We start from the raw sequence: 19,287 nt of genomic DNA on the forward strand, positions 1-19,287 counted from the left end.
CTACATGTCTTGCCTTTGTGCTTCTGCCTATAAACTCTGACTTTGTACCCACCTTCCTGCTTCACAGAGTACTTTTTGACATTTATTATTAACAATAAATGTTAAGAAAAATGAAATTAGCAGTCACATTGATTCAGCAAAGCAGCATGAGCATATTTAATAGCTCAAGCCTTTAACCTCATTCAAATACATTCAATTTCTCTGAAGTCTGGTTTCTTTAATTATACAAAAAATCTAAAAATAACGTTTATGTTATCAACTACTAACTGTATTGCACAGATTGCCATTCATCTGCTTATAGTAATATTTTTTTCCACTGTCCTCACTTAACATCAAAACAAGATTACCTCATCAGCACTCACAGTGGAAAAAATACTACTCTTCCATATAATTTTGTGTTCAGGTTGGTCCAGTTAAAGGCATGAGACACTCTTTGCTTGGTTTGTATAATTAATACATATAAATAATTTGCTTACCCTTAATCTCTAATTATGATAAACTGTACCTTCCATTTTTAGGCAATCTTCCCTCTACACTACAGTTGTTTAAATCTTCTCTGAGTTAGGTAGATAGCTTAAAAAAATTGAGAGAATTGGGAGAATGGGTATCACAGAGGGGGATTTCATAGACGGAAGAAAAGAAAAAAAGCTTTTACACCATTAACAAACAGAGAGAAAAATCTGTTGAAGCAAAAAAAGAAAGGAATAAAATGTATGGAAATCACAGCACACATAAGAAAAGGAAAGCTGTGAATCATGTTGCACTTCCCTGCCTCTGCAGAGGATGCCTTCCACTGATGTCCACTGTTTTCTCACACAAGCTCGCGTGGGAAATCTGGCATGTACCTTGTCTTAGAAACCTGATATTCAAGGTAAGAAGCAATGTGATAAATGAGCTCTAACAAAGGAGTAGGAGAAAAAATTACATCAACATGTTAAGCACAGGAGAAAAAATGAGAGAAATCAAAGGATGCTTCCAGATATATTTAGGAAGATAAAAAATACATCCTCTATTAAATAGAAGGATGCATGTCAGCAAATGATAAAAAGTACGTTTTCTAGCCCACAGAGAGAGAGAAAAAATATTGTATAATTTTAGGAGGATTATGTTTCACTAGAGACATTAATGAATGTAATGAGCTAAAGTAGGGGTAAGGCTGCTTAAATTTATCTATACAACTGATTGTGCCATACTTGATAAAATAATTGTCAGTCTCCTCTTACTTAAAATAAACCTAACAACTCTGAACCCCAGTAAGCTGTTAAGTACTAAACATCATCTCATGCTCTGTCACATAACTCTGATTGTTTCAGAAACCTCGGAAGCACCTGACATTTACCTTCTCTAGTTCCACCGCTGGAATCGTAGAAATGCAATTAGGAAAACTCAGGTACTCATAACAGGAAAGGTCAGCAATGAGCAAGCTAAACCTGATAACACACCTAATGTGCTGCCAAACATAACAGAATACCTCCCTGATAATGAATGATTTTACAGACTGCCAGGAAGTTGATGCAAGATAATCAGATCAACAGGGAACACGCCACTGTGTGAAAGTGGAAATGGTGAAATATTCTTTGATAGAGTTCTACTGCAGAGTCACTGCTGGTGGAAAAAAATCCCCCGTTATAAAAGGCCATCTTTTTGGAAACAAGCACATAAATAAATTGGGCAGAAAACACAAATGACAGAAGTTTCAACATATGGTAAGTGCAGAAGCCGTTACCTCATCAAAGGCAGAGCACTCTGTGCCTGCAGCCAACAACCAACACACCACCACCTCTGGGATGCAAAAGACAGTTTTCCTTTTCCTCTTCTTTTAGCAGCCAATGTAAGTAGAGGTTAGAGGGTTTAGTTTTTCTGTTTGTCTTTAACACAGAAATACTCACGCAGCAGTACAGGCTCTGTGTTCCTCATGCAAAGATCTCCTCCTTATTTGTGTCACTAATCCTACATAAACTAATGGTGAACTTTGAGAAAAATGAAAAGTAACCTAAGTGTTTCTTTTGATAAATGACATTTCATCAACAGTGCCAATAAATATCTCATTACTGAAAGCAGCACTTACTAGAATTTTTATGCCAAATACCCAGAGGCAGGTTAAACCTGTAGTGAAAAATGTTTGATACCTTACAACCATGAAGGAAATGTATACATGTTGTAACCAAGTTTAGCATGAGCAAATAAAATCTATGTAATTCTCTTGTCCATTTAAAGACTACAATTTGCATTAGACTTTTTCATTTTATTTCATCATACTTATAAGAAATTGCATTAAAAAAAGAGGTGCTATAATGAACTACAGTGGAGCTTCTGCCTCTATATTCTCTTATATTAAAATTCAAATTATGGAAATCATAACCTTCCAGGAATTACCTGTGATAAGAGAACATCATGTTTTGAGATTCTAGAATCCAAATTGCAAGGTTGTATTAAAGGCAAATGCTAATTTTACAGTATAGTCTCCCCTATAGCTGAGTTATGGCAATCTATTTCATGATCGGTGTAGAAGACAGATATTCTTTTCACATGACATATATTGTTGCCTAATTTATTAGGGGGTGAAAAAAAAATCAAGTGTAATTTCACGTGAATCTTCCTATTTTTCCATTTTATTGGAAGCAATATAATACATTTAGGACATGACACAGTTTTGAGGTCAGACTTTAATGATGTGCCAGGTGATATCAGCTAACTTGTATGAGCTGAATTTTCTCAGTGGCAGGTTGTAACTTGTGTGAAGTATCTGATGTCCTGTCTTTGGTGGTCTATAAAAAGCTAAGCAGAAAACCTCAAGCACACATCTGTCTGATATTTCTCTTCATATATCCTTCTGTAACCAGCTTTATCTGAACAGCTAGGCCTGAGGCAAGTATTTATGAAACAGTAGCCACACACTGCAAAACATTTTTACAGGTGCTTACTTAGCAAAAAGTTCACAGCATAAGTGAATATATTTTGTTTAAACTGTAAGAAGAGAGGCGTGCCAATAAAGGAAAGACAACACACTCCCCACAGCTAGACAACAGCATCAATAAAAGTGCAATTACACTTCCAACTCTTTCTTGCTATTCTTTCCATAATGACCATAAGCAATTGTATCAGCTGGAAATGTTAAATATGCATAGCATGCACTAAGGAGAGCACACTCACCATGTACTATCAGGACATATTCTGTGCTGTTTCGGCCAATGGGATTTTTTGCTTCACATCGGTATGTGCCATTGTCTGTTTTGTTTAGGAAGCTGATGCTTAAAACCCTGCCATTGACAACCATTCTCTCTGGATCTGGTAGTTCTCCACCATCCTTTGTCCACAGTACGGGTTCTGGCCTGTTGGATCAAAGCAAGGCATTTATTTAGACACATGGAACACGTACATCAGAAGTAGCAGCACCAGAAACTTATGAATAGTCACCTACCACCAAAGAATACTTGAATTACTGGATCTAATGAACTGTCACTATTACAACCTTACCATCCTGGATGCGAACTACTAGAGAAAGTGAAAGAACAAGAAGAGAAATAAGAAAGAAGAGAAATAAAAAAGGAAGCAGAACAGTACTGCAACAGGCCAAAATCTTTCCTAAATAAAATACAGTTCTCATGAGGTTTCAGGGCCCACAGATGCTTGGCTAGGTAAGAGCAAACAGGATGATGTGGGTGTAAGTGGTTTGTAAATGGATTCTCAAATTACTTAGGCCATTCACATTCATGAGTGAACTTGAGTGCACTGAGTATTTTTCCTGAACCAGGCATATCAGTCCCAAAGTAGCACGTGTTACACACAGCCTAAACTTGTTTCTGTTGCTGTGCTGTGTCACAGCACATCTCTTTTCCCACCTTTTCTTCATCCTTCCCTTAAATAATTTCTTGTTTCACATGTTACCACAAGTAATGTAAGATTTAACTTGAAATCCTGGATATTCTTCTCTTATGAAACCTTTCGTCTTGTGCCTGATGCACTCACATCAAACAGACCAAAGGCAATGCCCTGGCAGCAATAACCCCCTAGGCAAGGTAAGGGCACCACAGAGAAGGGAACTGGCAGTCCTGCAGGTTCACATACACCTTCCCACTGGCAAGGGATACCTAACTCTGTCCTAGAGACTCTCAAGAAGCTCCACAGTCCCTGAGATCTGCCTAACAGACAGCAGGATGTATTTATTACTGGCATGCAGCCTCTACTTACACATAACAAGATATATTTTCAAATTTACATGAGGGAAATCACCAAAAAGACAGGCCCATAACTGGGAATGAAAGGTTGGTTTACTGAATCTTGTCTGTGTCACAGGCAAACAGAGCATCTCAGGGCCTTTTACACCAGTCACTTCAGCAGGATATTCACAGCCTGAGGATTCAATGCTACCTTGCTTGTAGCTGGTAGCTCTGTGCAGTATTAGCCCACATATCAATCTCTATCCAATCTCTATCTGCATGTGTATGACTCAGTAATAAACCAAAATATAATACACAAAAATTAGCAGTTGCCGGATTAGTCACTAGTCTTACTCAAGAAACACTTAATTTGACTAATTTGAAGCAGGTGTTTAAAGCCTATTAGATGTAATGAGTGCTAAGAAAAAGAATTAAACCTAAATACTTAAGGAGAAACATTTAGCCAAAATGTGGCCTCAGAAACAGGAAAGTAGTTCTAATGGCTGCAGTGACATGATTTCCATTTGAGTGAGGCAAGACATGTAAATAAAGGGATTTTTTCTGAAATGCACTTACTTCTATAAAATTCATATTAGTCTTTAAAGAAAAAAAGCCTATACTTACATTTATTTTGAAATATAACAGATCTACACACATTTTAGTAATTGTTAAAGTGTTGCTGAACTTATTACTTAGACTGGCTATTCTCTGAAGTTTTGATTGTTTTTGAGAAAATCATCTGCCCAGAGAATAAAAGCAAGGATTAAGAACTGATGGTGTGATGGGCCTTATTTATACCTTACCATAAATATGTCTTAATACTCTTCCTAAGTGCACTTTCATGAACTGGTAACTAAATACACGAGATACACAATGTACACACTTCCTTTTTGCTTAATGCAAGCAGGGAACCCAGATGTCCTTGCTGGTGCAGAAACATTGCCCTACAGAGTTCACAGCATTAAGGTGTGATTTGCTGTGATATGTTAAGGTGGATTTGTTCAATTTTCCGGCCAACTCCGCATTGTTTCCCATTTACCAGCTCACCGTGGATCTCTAATCCCAGGAGTGGGGACTCTGAAACACTTCTGCTACAATGTGCACCATTACCTGCATAAATGGCGTGTTAAAGCAACTTCTGTGCAGCGGTAATTTATGGAACTTAGGTTTTAAATTGAAACTAGATGGCATGTCCTAGGGGAAAACCTATAGGATAACAAATAAGTATGAAATGGAACTGCAGATATAAATTATTCAGGGAGCTCTGTCACATTGTAATACATCAACTCTAGTCTTATAGAGAGCACTTAGCCACCGTTGCAAAACAATGTGAGGCACAAAAGCCAGGGCTTAGAGAGAGGCAGATCTGCGTTCTCCGGGTGTTGGGGAGGCTACTGATCAGCAGTGAATATTCAGCCATCTCGTGCTGTATTTGTGGCAGCAGCAGAACAATTCCCGGGCAGCAGGCCCGTAGTCAGCGCATCCTGGTGGCCGGGCACAGCTCTCCCTCCACCTCACCGCTCCCGGGCACGGTGGTGCCTAAAGCAGCAATTCTGTCACAGCCACAGAAGTAAATTCTACCTGCACTGCTGGCAAGCTTTGAGACACTTGGTCTAAACAATTCACTGGTTAGGCAGAAGTGAGCTAAGAACAGGAGACGTGCTTGTGCACCCAGGTCATCACGCTGCTGTGGTCAGCAACAGCAGGATGGCTGCTCAAGGGAAGCACAGGAGTACATCCATTTTCTGCTGTCCACTCCTCCTGCACTCTGCCAGCAACCACAGTCCTTCTGTCAGGGGTGCTGCAGGCCACACCTCTTGTTCTCTTTTCTATCTACTCATTATTTAGAACTGTTGCCTATGAATGTCTCTAATATCTTTTGGAATCTGCTTATGGTATCTGTCAACTCGACCTCCTGTAGCAATGAATTCTGGAAGTTTCCTACCTGCCCTGCAAAATGGTATTTACTTTTACCTGTTTTACACTGATCTCCTAGAACTGGCAATGAATATTGCAGGACATGGTAAGTAACACTCCTTCATATTATATTCTTCTAAGATATAACAGCCTTGTACTTAGCAGGCCTCTCTCTCCCCCTTTTTCTCTGTTTGTTAGAATTTGATACCTTCTGAGATTATCAGCAGGGAAAAAACTACACAAAAAAAAGGGCAAAGGAATCCTAACTTTAGAGCACATTGGCTATTCTTTCATAATTGTCTTAGTACCTTCATTGTCCCAAGCTGCAACACTGAAAGAAGCTTTCCTTCTCTGTCACAAGGCACAGGCAAGTGGGAATTCCCCACAGTTTGTCCTATCGAAACCTGTCCACAGGTGCAGGCCCAGACAGCAATCTTGCTCTTACCTAACATTTTGAAAGGGACACTTAGGTTTTACATGCTAAAACACCCGGCAAATATGTACACTCCTAATACTGGACATGTTTCTCTACTGCATACATCTTTAACGTTGCAGAATGTCGCTTTTGTTTTTTTAATATTAGCGAGTTGCCATAATGCTGTCAATTCCTATGTGAACTGGAACACACAGAGATGTTTCTACAAACAGTACCTTCCATTTGTGCTTACTTTAGGTTGAATCACACTTATCAGTTTAATACCCTTTTTTTTTTTTTCCAGAAAATCCTGAAAATATCTTCCTAGGGACACAAGAGCTATAAAGTCAGCATGAGGACTATGGCCAGGAAGGCCACTGCATGCTGCCATCTTCACACATCTCATGGCACTGCCAAGCTCACAGACCTGCTCCGTCCTTACAGGAGCACACAGCCTACTAAGTGCCAATGCAGTAACACAAAAACCAAGTCTGTCCTCCCTTTCTTGCTGTATAGGATTAGAGGTGCTTTTCTACATCCACAGTTTAATCCCTCCCATGTGGATGTGGTTAAGTGGAAATGAGCTGTGCTACCACTGAGAACCTGGCTTTGGGTTGAAGGAGGTGGCAGAGCTGAAGCACCAAGATGCTGTTTTCTTCCCAAAAACTCAGCTCTGCTTCTGGCTTACTTATTCTGATTTTCTCCCACTGTGGCATTTTTTAAAATAAAACCAAACAAATTAAGCATGCTGTAGTGAAGTAATACCTCCAAAGACACAGCTCAGCTGTGACAAGCCATGGTATTTCTTGGGCTGGTATGTCTTGCTTCTACTGATTTTTGATGTTGAATTCAGCTGCTTATTGGTGGCATTATCAGAACCATATTAAACTGAAAGAAGCCAGAGATACTAAACACAGGCTTTATGAACAACGACTTCTCTGCCTGCCCCCCAAGAAATCTGAAATCCAGACTTTCTCTAATGAACTGTTAAACGGTCTTAGGTTTTGTTACAATTTATGTTTAATCCTAACAAAAAAAGCCCATTAACACTCAGTTAAAGCCTTAGAAAAGGGAACTGGTTTTTAGTACAAAAAACTGAATTTGTTAACTGTCTTCATGTTAGCCTCAAAACCTGACATAAAACCAACTAAATTTGCTATTCTTTTCCAGTCAGAATGAAATGGGATTGAAATGAAGGCATAAAATACTGGTGTGAAGTTCCACAATGCTTCAGGTCTTATATTGTGGTACTTTTCTTACAAGTAACTGAACAAAGAAACAGTAAATAAAGGAAAACTATTTTCTAGTCTTGAGAGTAGAAAACATCTTCTTCCAAAATAAGTCAGGGAGAAAGGTAAGGGCAGACTGAAATATGTTGGAAAAAAAAAATTAAAAACCACATGTTTGATTAGAAAAGAACACTTAGGCACTGCCTCAGTTTTTCAACAAGTGTTTACATAACATGAAAGTCAACAGTTATATTTGTCTACATCAATATATTTCCTTTTAGCCAAGGCCTTTGAAATGACACAGGAGTATTTTAAGACAAGTTTCTTAATTTTCCATCCCTTTCCCCATCCTTAACCAAAGGCCAGTGATGTTCAGTGCTTCCTTATAATCCTCCTCTCTAGTGATATCTTTATATTTAACTATAATAGTTAACTTACCCTTAATTTAAAAATTATACATATATTTATTGTATTATGTTTTCTTTTTGAACAAAGGGAATTTAAGCAATGCAATCCATTTCCACTTGAAACCTGTTGGTTCTATTCATTTTTGTTGCCCTTTTCTAATTTTTGTGTACAGAAAGGTCATGTAAAAACCGTTCTTCACTGAGTCCTTAGTAAACAACACTTGGACAACTTCCTGACCCATGATAATAGCACAGAATAACCTTTTCAGTTCCATAGGATCACACTCAGCAAAACCCCTTGACCAACCAAAACAACAACAAAAAAAACCCCATGCCATCTTTTTTGCATGTTCAGTCTCACTGAGGATATTAGCATCCAACTGGGTATCTAAGCATCCTATCAAAATTGTGTAGCCAGTGTGGGTAAAAATAAAGATGGAAGAAAAAGAATTTGAGGAACACTAACAAGATAAGTAAATTCATTACTTTGAGTAAGGCCCTCTCGAACAAGACCTTTTACTTCTCCAAACAGTGAGAAGTATTCTCTGAAGTCCATAAAAATGCAATCTAGTGGATATGCTCAAATGAGTAATGGAAAAGGTATCACAAGATTTATCAGTGTTTCTTGCTGAAAACCTGGTGCAATGTTAGAAGTCATCTAAGGGAATGATTGCTTCATTAATTTGAAAGTTATAGTTTCTCTGTATCAAGAAACTGGATTTTTAGCTTTGTCAGCTAATCATCAGCTTGGAAGTCTGAACTCTGGGGGAACCTCTTGTTTATATAAAGTCTCAGTCTGAGGAGTCATATTGGGATGAGCTGGTTTGGGAGCATTCCATCTATCAAAAACATCAATACCCACAGTCTCTAGCCTTTCACAAAAGGCTTGGATAGATGGATTTTATTTTATAAGACAAGAACTCTCTGTGATTTTCTAGTTCTGCAAAACCTGAGTAACCTTCACAGAGTGCTTTTGTCCCCAGAAGAATTAGTAAAGAATATCTAAAGTACCTTTCACAAAGTTCTTTTATTTTTTCAGAAAGAAGCTTTGAACATCTGAATTGACTATTATTATATTTGCCTCTACTTTTCTCTTTTAAGCATCTCAGCAGACATAATGTAGCCTAAAAATATTTATAATATCCTATACCAATGCTTTTTAAATGGTTAAGAACTAAATTTCCAAAATACGTTAAAAAAATGAGGTGGCAACTAAATATAGATTTCAAGCTCTTATATCAAAAATTTGACAAGAATTTACAGCTATAAAGACAACAGGAACAACAAGATGCATTGAGGACAGCTGCAGTGTATTATGTCTTTGAAAAAGGTGCTTAAATAATAAAGAGGTAAAAAGAATCTCACATGGAGTTAGTATTCACCATTAACAGGGAAAAAAAAAAGAATACAAAAAAATAGAAAAAAAGAAAAAGATATCAGAAAAGGAAAGCAAACAACCAAACCAAACAAGCAAAAAACCCAAACACCCTTCATTCCTTACCTTTGTCCTAGACAGATAAAGCATTTTCTTTGTTCATCACAACTATACTTAGGTGCCAGACCTCCCTGCCTGTATCTTGCTTTGGATAAATCAGGCAGTCCTCTCACCCTCGCTGGATTACAGGTGCTAACCAGGCTGATATGATAGACTAAATTTGCAGCTGAAAGTCCTTATCCCTCAGCAGACTGTGACAGCAACTGATTAAAGTGAATCAAGAGTCTTTTCAAAGCAAAGATACTTATTCTTCTATCCAAAGATACAGTGTATATCTTGTTACAGGGTAAGAGAGTAATTTTTCATATTCATATTTCCCCCTATCTACACTCTAATATTTCACTGCAACTGCTATTAAAGTTCCTTTCAGGTTAAAAAACTTTGCCTGTGAGAAGTTGACTGTTCTGTTTCTGCCATAATTATCTTTTTCTTTTTTTGTATTTCCTCTTATCAGGCTGATAATCCATTTCCTTTTATCCTTTAGCACCTTTAAAATCTAGGACACCCTTTGACCTAAGGCTTTCAACCTTTAACTCAACTGTGCGATGCTGCTGCTCTCTGTCTGGAGAGATTTTCCCAATTGATCCCAAGGCCATTATAACTGCAAATTCTTTGAAACTGCTTACCTCTAGTTTTTCCCTTTGTGAGTATCATGTACCCCCTCCCCCCCAAAAAAAACCCATTTCCTTTGTTAGTCATTTTCAAGAAGGCAAGGCAATATCAGACTAATATTCTGAAAAGTGCCTAATCCATACATATATGTGTGTGTATATATATATATATTTGTGAAGCTTCTTACCTAATCCCAGTATTATTCACAATCTTCTCAGAGAAGTATAAAAACCCTGCTGTGAATAACATTTTGGAGAATGGCTTTCTCATAGTCATGAGACAGATCAACAAGAGAACTTATGTGAAATCAGAAGACAACTTATTGGTGAATTGCATCAGAAATATCCCTTGTATTCTGCTACTGTAAGCAGCAGGGAGGCTAGAAATGGACAAAAAGATTGTCTAAAAAAAAAACCAAACAAAGGAAACCAAACAAAAGTTTGTGAGGGAGATGCCATAGGGAGTAATTGCCATTCTGTAACCTGTCCTCCTGGTATCCCATTTCACACAAATCTCTCCCACATTCTTCATATGCTACACCTGCTTTCAAACTTCTGGTACCTCATTTCATCCCCCCTCCATTTTTTTTTTGCTTTCTCTCAATCTGACCAACTTCCCAAACAACAGACTGGGAATTTCTACTCCTTTATTACTTCTTGAGACATTTCTGCACCAGGCAGGCAACTATATCCATGAAAGGCAAAACTTTCTGAACTTGAATTCATTTATGCCTCCCATCAGTTATGAATCTAGAAGCAAAAAATAGAGGATGGAGAAAGAGGTTGCCATAAATCCAAATTTTCAAGGCCAGGCCTCCACTTGGGAGCAAATAGGACTGAAGATAAAGAAGACAGGTAAACCTCTTTTAAATACACCATCAGGTTAGGGAATAGGCACTGACTTTTTTTTTTTTTTCACAATAAAGCTGGAAAAGACCTGGATATTTTAATGCATTTTTAGTAGTTCAAATCAAAATGCCAAGTATTTTAGAACACTTTTAGTAGCCAGTTAATAACCACACTTTTTTATATGTATTTTAAAGTCTGAGGCTCAAAACATCTTAAGTTCAGAGGAAACACTGTAACCTCTACAGTTTACGAATAGCTTTAATAAGAATCCTGCTTTAAAACCTTGTCTTTAAAAAACAATGGTATGTATGGCTACACTGTTCATTTTATGTTGCCAGTTTATAAATAATTTATATTTCTTTTAAATTTTAACCAGGAAAAAAGAAAAGTCCTCTACAGAAGTACAACATGTCTTTCAAAAAAATTCCTGAGGCTAAAAAGGCAGAAGGAGAGGTGCAAGCCAGCACAGCAGCAGGAAAGACCAAAAAAAAAAAAAAAAGGCAAAAAAACCAACCAAACAAAAAAACCCAAACCACATTGAACAATCTTATGTCACAAATCCTGCCTCACTTGCTGGGGAGCAAAGGCCTTGCGGGAGTGATGGCCACTGTGAGCTAACAGGCAATGGCTCAAGGACAAAGCAGCAGGTAAACACTTCACAGGAAACATCTGCAGGTTGGGCTGCATGCAGCCACAGATTAGATAAGGTGTTTTCCAATTCCCATAAAGTAGCAAAGACGCTGCTTTTGTATTAGAATTCTTGTACTGAAGGCCTGATATGGCCAGATTGCACAATGCTGCACCTGTTCAGGTGGGTGCACAATGTACTATCTGCTGTGCAGCCATTCAGCAGCTCTCACAGGCAATGGATAAGATACACCTAATGACACATCAGTAATTAAGGACAAGTGACAGCCTTGGTTTTAGGAGCTTGTGCAAGAAAGCAAGGGGACAGAGACCTCTAGAAGGTGCATCTCTCTTACTGCTGCAGTAGGGGAAGGCGGGCTCCATGAAGCTGCCCCCTAATCTGGAGAATGGAAATCCAGCAGAGCCCAGACCCACACTGATGGCCAGGCAGTCTCACACAGGGAAAGAAGGGAGGTCCACTCACAGAAAAACAGTGATGCCCTGAAAGCTTCGTTAAAATTCTGGAGCTGAAAGTACTTTGGATCAGCACTGGAGCACGTCGGTAATACACGCCCTTCCCCTGTTCTGCCTGGGATTGGTGCCATATATTGATGTGCAAATTACAAAGACAAATCCCTTTCCTTTCAGTCTCATAAGCTAAGACCTACACTCTCAGATAAGAGTAGGGAAGGGAAGAGAAGAGAAACTATATACAGATAAGTGAATATAAAGAATAATTGTCACACCTTCCTTAAATATTTTATTGCTGTTCCTAAAGGCTTTTTCTTTCCTGTCAGAGTACAGCTGAAATGATAAATGGCATGTAACAATTTTATTACATGAAAAATTGTTGATTAAATATTGAAATCTTAACGGCCTGGTTTCACTATAATTCTAGTTCTCTATGTTTCTAATTATGTAGTCAGCATTCAAACAGCTAAATCTTTGGGCTTCTTACACTGCTGTTTACACCTTGTTGATTCCTTCTTAACCTTTAATAGCTATTGAGAAATTAGTAGATTATTCTTTTTCATCAGTTGTAAGTAAAGCATGACTATAAGAACAAAGGGTGATGGAAACCACCGTGGATTAAATGGACAATATCTGAGAAAAAATGTATTTCAAAGACATGCAAATGGCAGCAGTATTAGGATAATATGATGCTCAAGTGGATGCATCAGAATGGCTGCTGAAAATTACTGGGATTAACCTGGAACTATGTTCTTAATGTTAATGAAGTACTGCTGGGGATAGGAAAGATGCAGCAAAGCATAATGATGGGATGTGCACACCTTAGTTACTATGCATGTGTCATAGAACAGAGGAAAATAACATCTTCTCATCTGGCACATCCTCAGACCTGTTTATAACACCGCGTCCCTTCACACCAGTTTGCAAGCATCCTGCATCCCCAGCCAGGGGAGCAGGCACAGGGGAAAATACTGATGCATCAGAAATAACAGAGAAAAAACAGCAGAAGGAGCTTCAGCACCACTAATGTTAAATGCTTTACATTTTCCTATTACAGGATTGAGAAAGGTACATTTTCTTAAGCTAGCCTGGTTTACATAGGTTATGCTGAAGTGCCACATAGAGATAATGGTGGGGACTGCAACAAACAAGAAGCAGGCAGTAACTGCTGCCACACCGCATCTTCAGTTCCTTTTTCTCTTTTTCCTTAACCAGCATTATGCCTGTTGGACATATCCTCAATGCCAGTTGAGGTCTGAAGGGTATATCATGGAATGAATGAGCAAATATTATTACGAGATTTTTTTCCCCTTTGACAAGTCCTTATTTTCAACTGCTTAGATATTTCAGTCTGCCACACTGACAGATGTTCACATGCCTAATTTGCACTGGTTTGAATTTTGCCTTCGCTGTGTCCCAACATTCACAAGAAACTTTGTCTCTGTTATTACAATAAGCCAAGAAATCCCATCTAAGGAATGCCAGCTGCGTTTTCTGAGTTAAGGTCAAATGCTTGCTGGCATGAGAATCAAAGAGGAAAATGAAGAGTGGCTGATTCATTTCCGCTTTTTCCATTAAGTAAACAGTTGAAAATCTCATTCACAGTTATTTGCTTGTCCAAAATACTACTTGTTTGAAATCTTTTGCTGTTGATGTAAGACACAGTCAAGGAGAAGCCTCATTAAACTAAAATTCCTTCCTGCACTTGAGGTGCAGTGGCAACACCCAGAGAGCTGATGAAAGCACCAGTGCTGCATCTTGGATGACAAGCAAGGACTTCAGTACCAACCCTCATTAACTGAGGTATGCAGTTCTTGACTTTCAATGCATGTAAGAACATTGTGAAGTTTAGAAGATGAAGCAAAATATCTTTTTTTTTTACCAGGTAAGAAACCATTAATAACTAGCCATAGCAATGGCATTTCTAAGATCTTCTGTTGATCTAAGATCTAAGATCTTCTTAGCAAGTAAATATTTGTTGCTATATACAACAGTTTACAGGACCACCAAAGGAATGAAAATACACCATAAAATTTTTGTACCTCAGTTAATTTTTTTCACCAGTGTCAAAAAAAGCTGATGTTGAAGCACACTGTATTAAATCATAATGAATAATAAAATTTTTTATGCTTTCAAGATAATATATCCTAATAATAATAATACACTGGGAACTTATGATTATTTGTATTTCAGAGCTAAGTTCTATGCCACGGTCTGTGTCAATTTCTTTTGCATCTAATAATAACTTGTGAAATGTTAGTACAATAAAGGGAAAAAGAGACAAACATTATTTACTTAAGAGAAGTTTGCTTTACTTTTCCCAAATGTGTTATTATCTCCAGACAGAGTGGAGTGCTTTAGTTCACACAAACTTCTCTCACACAGAAAATTATTCATTAGGACCTTCACAGTAATAATTTTAGCACTGTAAAGGAGATACCCTCAAGCTCTCCATGGGATCTAGCTCCATTAGCATCTAGACCCAGCAAGCCACAACAGCCTTTGTTCAGTTCTTAGAAGCACAGGAACAGCTGTACTGAGTCAGACAAAAAGTTCAGCTAGCCCAGTCCCTTATCTCCAACACCAGGGATAAGCAGATGTCTAGGGAACAGGCCAAGCACAGATCTCAGGCATTTCTAATACCAAGCACAGTTTAAAAACACTCTGTAAACCTTAAGGACTTGCCTTTTCATGAACTTAGGCAGTTTTCCCTTGAATTACTGAATTTTCACCATCTGTCATATCCATCGACAACAAATTCCCAAAGTTTACCAGTCATTTTATGGAAAATCACATCCTTGCTTTGCAAAAACTGGTTCTTACTTGTTTAACTTACTCTTAAACACTTCTATTTGTAGAGAGAATGAACCAGCAGTCCTTAGCAACTACCTCTGCACCATTTACAATTTTGGAAATATCTGTAATGTTTCCCTTCTATAGCAAATAGGCCACCACAAGGTGTGTTTGCTGTGCCCGTCGAGGATTGTTTACAAAATGTTTATAAAATAGGCTTTTCCCTCTGCGAAAGGAATTCCAACCCCATGAAACTTTGTCTTTATTCAGACGTCTGCTAATTCTAGTCTTTTTTATAAATTTTAGTATTTAAGACGCTCAGATGTCAGTTCTACAGACATCCATATTCCGGGATGTCTCCTGAAGCTCTGTTGTCCTGAGCTAGCCAGGTGGTTTTAAGCATTAAGTTTCCTGTCACAGCTCATAATCCATCAATCTCATCCTTGAATTCCCTTCGAATGCCAGGGTAAAACCTTCTGGTCCTGCTGACTTTCTACTGCTCATTTTGCCTGTTTGTTCCACAACCACGTCCACAGTCCATTTAAATCTTGGTGGTGAGCACCTCAGAAAAGAATCAGTCTGTAATGCACCCAGTTTCCTCTGTCACAGAAAATACGGACGTAGCAAATTAATCTGGCTTCCCTTGAAACCTTGATTCTCAGTTGATCTTAAAAAATGTACTGACAAACTTTGAATTATTTAATAAAAAAACCCCTTTTATTTTCAAGTTTCTTTTCTAGTTATTCCTTACATACTTTTTTTTCCCCCCTGCTTTTTTGGTGGTTTGGCTTACTGAATTTTTATATTTAATCTGCCAAGATCTAAGAATCTTCTCTTTCCTTTGGAAAACAACTTCAGCTTTTCAAATTATAGCTTCGCCCTCTTCATTACTTTGATTTCTCTTCTGTTTAGCCTCACCAACTACTTCTTCTCAAGGGATTCTGCTAGGTGATATGTATTGACCCTGTGGTTCTAAACTATTTTTTTATTTTTCTAACATAGTCCTCAGGCTGCCTGGAAAGATTTAATTCTCTTAGTTGCCCCTTATAGCTCCTTTTTAACAAGATTCTTCATTTTTATGTAGCTCCTCTTTTTGATGTTGATTACCATATAATTGCCCAGACTTTGTTTTTTGCCTCTAGGTGCAAATGGCAAGCAAATACTTTTTAAAGAATGAGCTGAAAGAAGATGGTGCTGAGAGCTCCTTCAGTCTGTGACTCCCTTTGGAGCATTCTAGAAATTGTGTGTATGAGGTAGAAAGGTAGGCTGGGGATATTTGAGAGCAATAGAAAGTAATAACAAAACAAAAAACAAACAAAACCCCAACAAACATAAAAAACCAACTAAAAATCATAATCAAAAAGCAACAGTAAGTAGAAACACTGATCTGTCTCCCACTTACCTCCCTCCCACCATCCCTCAGAGACACCCACACCCCCTCCTGCTGCTGGGATAACACAGTCCATCTCACCAGTGCTACTTAACCCTTGGTAAATCTTCACAATTTCATCTTAAAAGTGACCAATCCAATGTTCCTAAGCAAGAATAAACTAAAACAATGAGAAGAGGTGATCCAGGTGCAGGAGCAGGGGCTGCCCTGCAGCCCCTGGAGGAGCACGTTCTGGAGGAATGCTCTCCTGTGCAAGACTGCAAATCACAGTCTCAGTCTTTCCTCAGCTCTTAAATAATGGCAGTTTTGAAAGTGGTTTACTGTCAGGCTTTAAATAGTATGGATGTGGAAATTTCATTTTTAACCAGCCAAGCTCAGGTCTGAGAAATCTCCAAGATCTTCCTTGCAACAGAAAGTCAAAAACTACCTCAACCAAACAATTAAAAATTTGTTACACTAATAATAAATTAACACAATCTATTATTTCTCTTACCTATTTGCTGTCATGCCTGACATATCCTATTTATCTTATAATCTCTGTTTTTTCTGAGGTTATGCTCACCAAAGTGTTAAGCTCCTCTAGAAGGATGGTGTATTACCCTGCTAGCTTACATCACACACAGGTTCTCAGGGTACTCTGCCGCTGTAAATGTGGGGTAGAAATGCAGATATTCAATGGGCTGGTGCTCCCCCTGACATTGGGGGTTCCACATAGCATCTGCTGGGCACATTCCAGAATTGTGAAACACAGTAAGTATAAAGAGCATGATTTGCGCTGAAGAAGTTCTACTAATGAGTATTTTTGTGTTCTACTGCTAGTGGTTAATTCAAAAACTCTATAATTTTATGTGTAACTGCAGCTAAACACTTGTGTACAGAAAGTGAAGTATCTAAAGGCCAAACACCATATCCTCTCCCAAAACTTCTTTCTCATGTTTTAACTTGTAGTCTAGCACTCAGTAAGAATTATCTGCTCTGTATTTCAGTTTTACCTATTATTCTATTTCACGGGCCTTTTTTATTTTAGAATGTGTTTCCACCTGAGAGCAAGGAAAAGAATTATTTCAAAAGCCATACACATGCAAAATGGATTTAACGAGCACTAAAAATGCTGTGCACAGTTGTTTTTCATACTGTAGTTTATGCACTTTTATGGGTAAACACTGCAAAAAAAGGGATGCTTAAAAAAGAGGAAAAGCAATTATTGAATTGAACCTATTAGGCAATGTGATCATTTTACAGAACACTAAAGGGGACGTTCTTAAGCACTGCAGGAGGCTTTATTGTAAAGTGTAATTTTCAGACAGCCACTAATGCTCCCACCTGCTTCTTTTTGTGTGACACATTTTATAACACCAATTTCCCTGCACTCTGCAAAATACTGGGGGGAGGGGGGGGGGGGGAATTACAAAAAAGTGTAGAATGTCCCAGCTGTGAAAAGAAGATACAAGCTCCCAGAAGGACAGGATGCTTAATAAAAACTGAAATTTAAGCCACTGAATATACATGCTCTATCTCAGCAAAAATGTTACCTGCTTTGTAATATGTTATCTACTACATCATGGCATAATTCTACAGTGGAGGTGTAATGTCAATGAAATATTGGTGTAGAAAGTCTCAAGCTGAATATTTACACAACCCTTTAAAATAATTGGCTTTTTCCTGCAAAGACAAACTACCTATCTGGAAAGTTTCACCAGGCAGGTTTTTTCCTAGAATTCATATGACATTCTTCATAAGATTTTAGAACATTTTACTGAAAATGAGCACTCATTAAATATAAAGTATAATAGATGCATACAAAACCAAGGCAGGAGATATTATTAGCATGAACTCCTTCAAAATCATAATAATTTAAAAATTGGTCAACAGTTCTCTGAGGTTGACAATAATCACAGGATACAGAGTGATTAACATCGGCTGACATGGGACATATCCCATCAGAGCAAATTAACAGGAGGCTGGGTTTGAGTTAATAATCACCTACTCAAAGAGAATAAGTTCCTTTTGGAGAAATGGAAGCTCACACTTCTCCAAACAGAAAAAGGCATACAGAGAGCCTAAATGGGATAAAGACACAGAGATGAAAAAGCACTGTTTAAAAAAAAAAAAAGACTAAGTAGGAACATTTCAAGAACCTATAACAAGGGTGAAGAGACTGACAGGACAGAGATACCTGCTGTATTTGCAGAAGACAGGCTCTATCTAACTGCTAAACACACCAAATTCAAAGAAGACAACTTGGAATGGACAGAGAGCAAGACAAAAGACAGGAATAGGAGAGCCTGAGCTATCCTGAGAGCTGTTCCCAGTGACAAGGCATGCAGGGCTGAGAACTGTGAGGAGGTTTTCTTACCTTTCTCCAAGTCTGTATCCACAGATACAATACCCTGTCCTGTACATGTAGGAATTTATTCAAGCATATATTTACAGAACCTTGCCCAAAGCTGTGTGTGACGTGTGTCCCTGGAAACTTCACTGTAAACTCAGAGTGTTCAGAAGGCATAAATCAGATAAAGATATTTCAGTCAATGCTAGATCTGGGATCAAGGCAAAGAACACCAGGGAGGCTCCTGGTTTGTTAAATGCACAGCAGTTTTGTTCAAAATCATCCACTTTCTGCTAAGACAAAGATCTAAACATAGAGCAGTGGAACTCCTGTAACTAGCTTCGCTTTTTTTTTTTTCACTTGATTTCTTGATTTCAGTTGTAGGTGGTCCTTTCCAGAGGAACCAGGAAAAAAGACTCTTACAATTCAGGATTTCTTATGCACAAATGTGTATGAAGCTTAAGGGAGAAATACTTTGATACCACATTCATGTTTTGCAAGAGTAATATTTCATCGTGGATACGGAGAAATTTATCCAATTTAACAAATCATTAATATTTATTGATACTGCCTGAGCATCCAGTTCGGGCTGTG

General features: G+C 38.1%; 1 protein-coding gene across 2 annotated transcripts in view; it reads right to left on the reverse strand.

The window, feature by feature from the left end:
• The window catches only part of CADM2 (cell adhesion molecule 2), a gene marked incomplete at both ends in the record, with an annotated part of 583,305 nt that overhangs the window by 59,716 nt on the left and 504,302 nt on the right, over window positions 1-19,287 (reverse strand). For both annotated transcript variants that reach the window (XM_082279334.1, XM_082279335.1), the window contains one exon: window positions 3,154-3,332. In XM_082279334.1, the coding sequence (XP_082135460.1) occupies window positions 3,154-3,332 (179 nt within the window). The remainder of the gene's footprint in view (window positions 1-3,153; window positions 3,333-19,287) is intronic.

The sequence above is a fragment of the Coloeus monedula genome, assembly GCF_965178545.1.
Source record: "Coloeus monedula genome assembly, chromosome: 3".
Lineage (NCBI taxonomy): Eukaryota > Metazoa > Chordata > Aves > Passeriformes > Corvidae > Coloeus > Coloeus monedula.